The 8,277-nt window shown below is 35.5% G+C and overlaps 1 protein-coding gene across 4 annotated transcripts in view; it reads right to left on the bottom strand.

Moving 5' to 3' along the window:
• The window catches only part of LOC106474501 (fukutin-like), a 24,195-nt gene extending 16,321 nt beyond the window's left edge, over positions 1-7,874 (bottom strand). For 2 of the 4 annotated variants that reach the window (XM_022402810.1, XM_022402813.1), the window contains exons 1-3: positions 7,631-7,874; positions 5,863-5,995; positions 5,174-5,209 (exon numbers count right to left, since the gene is read on the bottom strand). In XM_022402810.1, the coding sequence (XP_022258518.1) occupies positions 5,174-5,209; positions 5,863-5,955 (129 nt within the window). In that variant the 5' untranslated portion in view covers positions 5,956-5,995; positions 7,631-7,874. The other 2 variants (XM_022402812.1, XM_022402811.1) reach the window with 2 other exon arrangements.
• Positions 7,875-8,277: the final 403 nt, after the last annotated feature.

Raw genomic sequence — 8,277 nt, 5'->3', positions numbered from 1 at the left:
TTTTTCAGAAGTCTTCTTTGTATAATCGATAAATGATAATTCAAAAAAGAAAAAAAAATGCCAAAAAGTGGGGGGGGGGGGGGGGCAGCTGCAAAAAAGGAAGTGGACAGGGATGCTAAACACGTATTTTTTGTTTTACTTTGCTTTATTATTATTATTACTAAAGCCTCTATCTCATTTTTGGTATGTCAATGTAGAGTGAGTGGGCAGGTGGTTGAGGATTGGAGAAACTATCATTTTCCTACAATGAAAATAGATTTCTGGTAGATACCTCCCTTCACAGTGAAGCTTTTCCCAATTTTCATCTGCCCTCTAATGCATTGAAAATAAATTTATTCTTGCTTTACTTACTAGCTTTTGTATCCCATCACTTCCTCATAGTGCATGTGACGACCCTCCACCAACAGGAGCATGACACACACTCCTGGAGCAGCTGGCTCCCTCTGCATTACATTTGATTTACCTCACTTTCGAGATTAGACACACCAGATAATAGGAGAATATTGGAAGTGGGAAGGAAGTGTGAGAAGTATCTATAAGAAATCTATTTTCAGTGTAGGAAAATTATAACTTCCAATACGATACATACCTCTTCTCACACAAAAGCTAGAATTCCACATTGGGTAGGTGGAGGGACCAGTGTAGAATAGAAGTAAGAGATTCCCCATGGAAAGCATCCACAAAGAATCAAACAGGTGTGCTCAGTAACTGAACACTAAAGGAACAGGTATGCCTTTTGCCCTTGAGAAAGTGAAGTGTTGTGAAATGGGCAGCTTTGAGGACTAAACCACAAAAGAATGGCCTTGGAAACCATTGGAGCAAGACTCCTCAACTCCAACCCGACAGATGATGTTTCAAAACCCACCCTTGGTATTACTGGGTGGAGGACAGTGCCAAAGAATCAAATGAGTATATACAATGTAACATGGCTAGGGCAAGCAAACTATGAACAATATATATACAGGAACACCAACCACAAGTAAACAGAGTGCTATACTGCAAGCAACCAGAATTACAATGAGAAAATAAGCAAATGGCAATCACCAGAGCAACTTCTACATCAACTATAGGAGACACGAAGTACATCAAACTGAATCCAGAATTATGAGGTAGTGTTTAAGTTTCAACTCAACCATAAGAACAGGGATTTATCCTGTATCTGATATTACAAGCAGGAAAAGAACACGATCCACTCAACCATAAAACCAGAGAAGAAAACCACGTACACCTGGTATTATGAGTAAGATGTGGAACATCTGTTCAACCATAGGAACAGGGTATCATACATCTCACAACCAGCATTACGAAGCAGAATTCCCCTGAGCTCAACTCTAGGAGCAAGGAAAATTCATCCTGCAAGTGGAATTACCAAGGTGGGATAGGGGGCATCTACCAGTCTCAACCGTGGGAACAGGGTGCTATAAACCTAAACACAGTATTAAAAGGAGAATTCAGCGGTGGCTGGTTTAGCTCCATCCTACATCAGACCTCCGCGAACAAAAACCCAGGAGGGAGAAGGAGTGCGGGTTCCCAGTTTTCCCCTCCCCCTCAAGAGATAAATAATGTTACTATATGTATGTTATACTCCAGAGGAAGCCTCCATGGTCCACCACCCCAGCAGTTAGGAACTGTAAAGTGGTAAGGAAGGAATGGTAAAAGGCAGTGGGGAGTCCAAAGGAATGATACACTGGAAAAAGTGCAATGAGTGACCACAAAATACTATTTTGAAAAGCAGACAGCTCTTGATTTATTCAGTCAAGGGAGTGGCAGGAGGAAGAAATCCCCTTCTGCTTTACTTGTGACTGTTGTGACAGTCCAAGAGTGTTGGTTCTCCAAGTACATGATAGAATTATGCATATATATATATATATATATATATATATATGTTACAACCTTAAAGGGAGCAGGTGCAGTACTTATTCTCTTTATTTGTAAAGTAAGGCATACCTGACTAGGCAGCCCTTGACACTGAGTGGAATCCGAATATGTAATGAAGACACAAGGATAGGCCACTGGAAAAAAAAAAATGACAGAAAAAACTACACTTACCCAAGGCACAGTTAAACCAGAGCATGGAGTATTGCCACTGAAGGAAAATTATATCCGCCAGAGAAAGATACAGCCAGATGGAGCAAGTAATGAGAGACAAAAGAATGAGTAGTCCACATTTTGGCCTGGAAAATTTCTTCCAGAGAATGAAGAAAATGAGCCACCAGAGGCATGGTGACATGTCAAAACAGATGAAAGGATACACAATAAAGAAGGCAAAAGGAAGAGTAAACCAAATGAATAAGCTGGCAAACCCAAACCATAAGGGTAATGGAGAAAAGGTCAAAAGACACCAAATGGCTCCAGGGAAGAAACAAATGGGAACAGGAACCACAAAAGGAAGCCATATGAGCAGCATAGTCCCACAGAGCCTGCACAGGAAACAGAAGGCAATCCCAAACCGACCAGGAACGAATATGGGAAAGAAAAGGGAAGGAGAAAGGTGAGAAGGCAGAGTCTCCTTTACAGGCAGTGAAGGTCTCTGGAGGGGAACCAAGGCTGAGCCACCAAGTGAACTTGACATGGAGAGGTGTGGATGAAGGAAATAAGTTAGGGGAAAAGATGTAGGAAGGCATAAAATGGAAAGCCCTAACATACTAGACAAAAAAAGCAGACCAGCCCAAAGCCAGAGGCCAAGGAATTGAAGACCAGAAAGATAGTAGGATGCCACTGAGATGGATGAGTGCCCAGAAGAGAGCATAACCACCAGACAACTGGAGGATGGAGGGACCACTCTATGGCCAGAGCATTATGTTGTGTATGCAGGCCCAGAAGTTGTAACTACAAAGGAACCAGGACTACATACCCACCTGCTTGTAGAAGTAGAAGACCACGTGTAAGTCAGCAAAATACACAAAAACCATCTTCTTTCACAAAAGATGGAATATAAGAGATAGTGCTGTACAAACAGTGAAGAGTGCCAAAACTGAGAAATGAAGAACAGATTCACCAAAGCCCAGTATCTGGAAATATCCAGGGTATCAAGATATGTTCTCTAAACTACAAGAGAAGCATTGATGAAAGACAGAAGACCTGAGAAGGGGGTGGAAGAATAACACCTCCCCTGAATGATGATAACTGTCCTACCACCAAACAACATTTGTCCAATGGAAAGAATGAAATACCACCAGATAAACCAAGGTATCCAAACAGAGGTGCCATCAATGACTAAAAAAAGAATGTTTCAGGGATAACCATAAATTATATGTTACTAGTATTAAAGTTACATAAACTAGCTACACATACCTTGTGAACAAAGTACTTTTTAATATCAAACTGAAAAACCATGAAAATGTATCTAGTCAACAAAGGAATTATTAATATCGAATTTACAAACTGTCTAAATATACAAAGAAAACAAAGTACCAAAAAATATTTAACTAGCAATCCTTCAAGTTAGATGGATTGTTGGTTACCAACAAATTACCAAAGTCAGAACATTGATGACATGAAATGTTTAATGCTCAAGTGTAGAAATAAGGACAAAGCCACACAATGGGCTCCCAAGCCATGCCTACCGCAGGTACAGTTTGTAGTATACAAGTTGAAATACTTTACCATCAAGCCACTGGAGGAGCTGGAAGTAATAGGAGGAAAGGAGGAGAAGGACAAACTTCCACCAAATTGAACGACTTGGTGCCAACTGAGAAAGTGAGGTATACGAAATGTAATACAGAGGGAGCCAGCTGCTCCAGGAGTGTGTGTTGTGCTCATATTGGTGGAGGGTCAACAAATGCACTATGCATGCTAAATGAGCAGCTTGAACTGAAGGGGTATAAAGGCTAGTGAGTGTAGCAAGAATAAGTATCTTTTCAATACATTGGAAGGCAGATGAAGATTGGGAAAAGCTTTTGTGTGAAAGGAGGTACATATCATATCGGAATTGGTAATGTTACTTCTATAGTTGGAAAAATTCTAGAGCAGTTGATAAAAGAAGCTTTATAAAATAATTTAGTGAAATATTATATCATAAATTAAATCCAATATGATTCACCAAAAGAAATTCATGTCTAACTATGATGATTGAAAGGGTGTGGACTTGGTGTACTTAAATTTTTCAAAAACCTTTTGATTTGGTGCCACATAAAACATTAGCTAAGAAAATCATATTGGCAAGCATTTGGAAGACTAGTTAATCAGATTGTAGGCAGAAAGCATAAGGTTGTTATAATAAAGTCCAGTCAATCTGGACCCTTGTTAATAACGAAATGACACAAAGGTCAGAACTTTGACCTTTTCTTTTTCATATTTACAAATATGATATTGTTAGGGGCATAAATAATATATTAGTAAAGTTTGCTGATGATATCAAATCTTTGGGTATTTCTGGCTATATTGAAGATCACTTGGTAATTTGGACAAATATATGGCAAAAGACTTTTAATTATTTTAAATGCAAGGTAATGCATTTGAGTTACCATAATTTTGATCACACTTTTAATATAAATAGGAACCCATTTAATGGCAATGACTGAAGAAAGGGATCTTGGCATAATGTTGGATAAGCCATCAAGACAGTGCTCTGTTGCTAGAAATCAAACTAATAGAATTGTGGGTGTACTTATAGACATCTTGGCTAAAAGTCATAAAGAGGTAATTATCTAATAAAGAATACTGACTTATTGGAAACAATTTAGAGGAGTACTATATCAATGATTTGGAGGTTATCTTATAGGGACAGATTAAGATCTTTTATTTTCTCTTGAGAAAAGAATGGTAATATGTGATCTTACTGAAGTTTAGAAGATTATTCAAGGAATCAATAGGAGAAAGGCCTATGATTTCTTTGTATTATTACTCTCTGGAAAAGACAAGCTACACTTCAGTTATGACAGCTATATTTTTTCTAATGGAGTGAATAACATATGCAATGAAAGTGGGTTTAAATTCTTAATTTTTTCAAGGGTTATTGTGAAAAGATAGCTTTGAAGGACCAAATATTCCTTTGTTGTCCATATCCTGTTATTGTTGGAGAAGAATTCTTGCTACTGAAATGAGATAAAAGTAAGTTCCTTAAAGAATGTATCTAAGCCTGGCTGTCTCCAAACCCTGATTTACTGTCATATACACTTTTCCAATACTATTCAACTGTAAACGATAAGCAAGCAGAAATTTTTATACTTACCCAAACAGGATCAGTTGTATACTGTTCTTTATTCTCCTAGAAAACACAAAATATAGCTTTATGTGGATGTTTATCATTAAAAAACAGTACACATACATGTGTTGACAGTAATAATATAATAAAAAGCCAAGAATTAAACAACTATTAAACACTATATATACAATGTATACCCTATAAATTGTTTTGGGTTCTATTCAACTTCTGAATTATGTAAACATTTGTGGTATTCACACAATGAGCCCAGGGTTGCAGACACAGAAGCTGTGTTTGCTATGGAACTATTTATATATCATGCATAATTTTGAGTAGACACTGTTAAATAAAGCCCCTGTAACACTCATTACATCTGATTATTCCAACATATACTGTACACGTTTAATAGCAGCTACATGACTTTACTAATATTAATATGTTAAATAATTAGACATAGGATTAACTATATTAGCTTGTAATATTTGATCTACTGATTATTATTTTCAGCACTGCTTCTGTTGTTGCCAGCATGCTGTGATAAATGATATGATTTTCTTATTCTTGTGATGGTTGTTCTTGTATTAAAAACAATCAAAACAGCAAGTTTTCAAGCAGATTTTTAAATTTTTTACCAAGAAAAATTATATGTTGATAATGCAACTAACAAACAGAATATGCATACAAAAACACTATTACTGCATAGACATCAGTGTTACCTCATAAATCAAAGTATGAAGTATCAACAGTTGAATTATGAGAAGAATTACACTGATGATAACCAAGAGTAGAACAACATGAAACTGTTTCATCTGTCCTTTCAACCATTTGATGTTTTGGTATGTTTTCAGACTGAAAAGAAAAAAATATGTATATATATTAATATTGACAACAATTACATACCACTAACAGAAATACATTATAGCTGGGAAGTGGGCTTTTGTTTAACATTTTGTTGGGAGTAAAGGTGAAGCTTAGCTGTGACAGCCAGCTGATTTAAATGCTCCAAATGCATAGAGAAAATTGAAATTCTCGAACATTCAAAATCTGCTTCAAGCTTTAGAATAATTACATATCAATCATGCAAGTTTAACACCTGATTAAACTGTTTTAAAACCTTCCCATTTAATTAGATGTGAAATAATCATACACTACCCACAATAATAAACATTTGCACATTCCATAAAAGTCAGCTGGCACTGAGGTTTACATTAGCAAATTGCAGAGTCTAACAGTAGGTCACTTACTGTCATGACTCTCAACATTCTTGATAATTATTAACTCTTTAAACCCATAATTTTTTAGCATTATGCAGAAATTATTTTCATGATGTCTTACTAATTACCACCATACCTTACAAAATTTCTGGTCTATTTATAAAAGATGGATAATAGCATAGTTTTGATTAGATTTCAGCTAAAGAGACAGAAATGTTATCAGACACTGTCACTGTCTGATGGGTAAATTGGGATTTTTGGCCAGATGCTGGTAGCTTCCGCTCAAGTTTCACTGGCATCAGTCAAAGCTAAACAGTTGTGAAAGAGTACAATGCAAACATAGCATGATTAGAGACACAAAAAGAAATGTTTAAAGGTAATTCTACATTTTCCTTATCACTGTTCCATAAGTTTAAATCTTATATGTAAATTTAGTTGTTTATCAACAGCCTACAGATACGCTTGATTTAAAATATGAGGCTTTTTCTAATTTAAATTTTGAGTTGGGTGCAAACACAACCATCTATCATACTCGTGACCTTGGCAAAAAATTATGGGCTCTTTTTGTTTAAGAGAAAACATGAGACCAAAAAGTCATATTCTATGTGGCATCCTACAAACTTCACTTGCACATAAAACTGAAAACAAAACATAATTTGGAAATACACAACTCCTGAACTTCAAACTATAAAACTTAAATTTATTTAAAAATCATCATCACTCTGAGTACTTTTATTATTTGTTGTACATCACACCATTAAACTTTTAATTGGTTGTTTTGCATGAACCCAGTAGTAATGATAATGTTAATTAAATAAAGGATTACAATTCACAATATTTTCACTCAATAATTTTTATCTTGCATCCCAACATTTCAGTCACTCACCTTTTTAACTCTAAGGCTTTATAAAAACACTGTGTAAATTGTAGTTGAAGCCAAAGTCTGTAATGAAACTAATCTTGAAGATATGTGTTATGCTGTAACTTGTAATAACTTGAATAAATTTACTGTCTAATATTAAACAAACAACTAGAAATGCAAAATCTAATTAACTTATTAAGTACCTACACATTAGGTTTTACACTTGCAGGCTAGCTGTGGTAAGCCTAAAACTAAAAAGTCGGATTTTACAAACATTAAAACAAAGGGGAAAATGAATGTTTTCGATACGTTAGTGTTACCATGGCGTCGTCTACCTATTCCTTGATACTATTTTAAGTGATTTTTTTATTTCATTTTTATTTTATCAAAAATACAAATATAACTTACACATTCTTATATCATGGGTAAATAATAAATATTGCGCTCGAAAATACTGCGCCCTCTCGATTTTCGGTTGATACTTTTCCCACGGATGAAACCTAGAATACGACCCTTAATTGGTTCATCAAGTTTTTTTTAAAAACGTTAGACAGATGACTTACACTGTGAAAATTAACATTACCGACGGAACATATATTTGTTTGTTTGAAGTTAAGTACAAAGCTACACAATGGGCTATCTGTGCTTTGGCCACCACGAGTATCGAAACCCGGTTTCTAGTGTTGTGAGTCCAAAGACATGCCGTGTGCCACTTGGAGGCGGAATATATATATAAATTATTAATGCTGAAACTATCAGGTAATAGAACAACGTTTACTTTCAATTAATATTTTCTCAAACCATTAAAATTACAGATTGCCATCAATGAAAATTTCATAAATATATTGGCCTAGACTTTTAAATTTATATTTTACATTAACTGCTGCCATCACAAGGAGCCCAAAAAATTCACTTTTTCTTCACATTATTTTGCACAAGTCTTATTTTTCAGAGAATATTCCAGTAATAGCTAACTTCCTTCACAAAAGAAAATGATACAAGGCGAGTTATAATAACGGCTTGGTTTTTATTATCATTATTTTTATAACAAACCA

Source organism: Limulus polyphemus, unplaced genomic scaffold (assembly GCF_000517525.1).
Source record: "Limulus polyphemus unplaced genomic scaffold, Limulus_polyphemus-2.1.2 Scaffold7299, whole genome shotgun sequence".
Taxonomy (NCBI): Eukaryota; Metazoa; Arthropoda; class Merostomata; order Xiphosura; family Limulidae; genus Limulus; species Limulus polyphemus.
The sequence above is the reverse complement of the archived record's forward strand: the minus strand, read 5'-3'. Positions and strand labels throughout refer to the sequence as shown.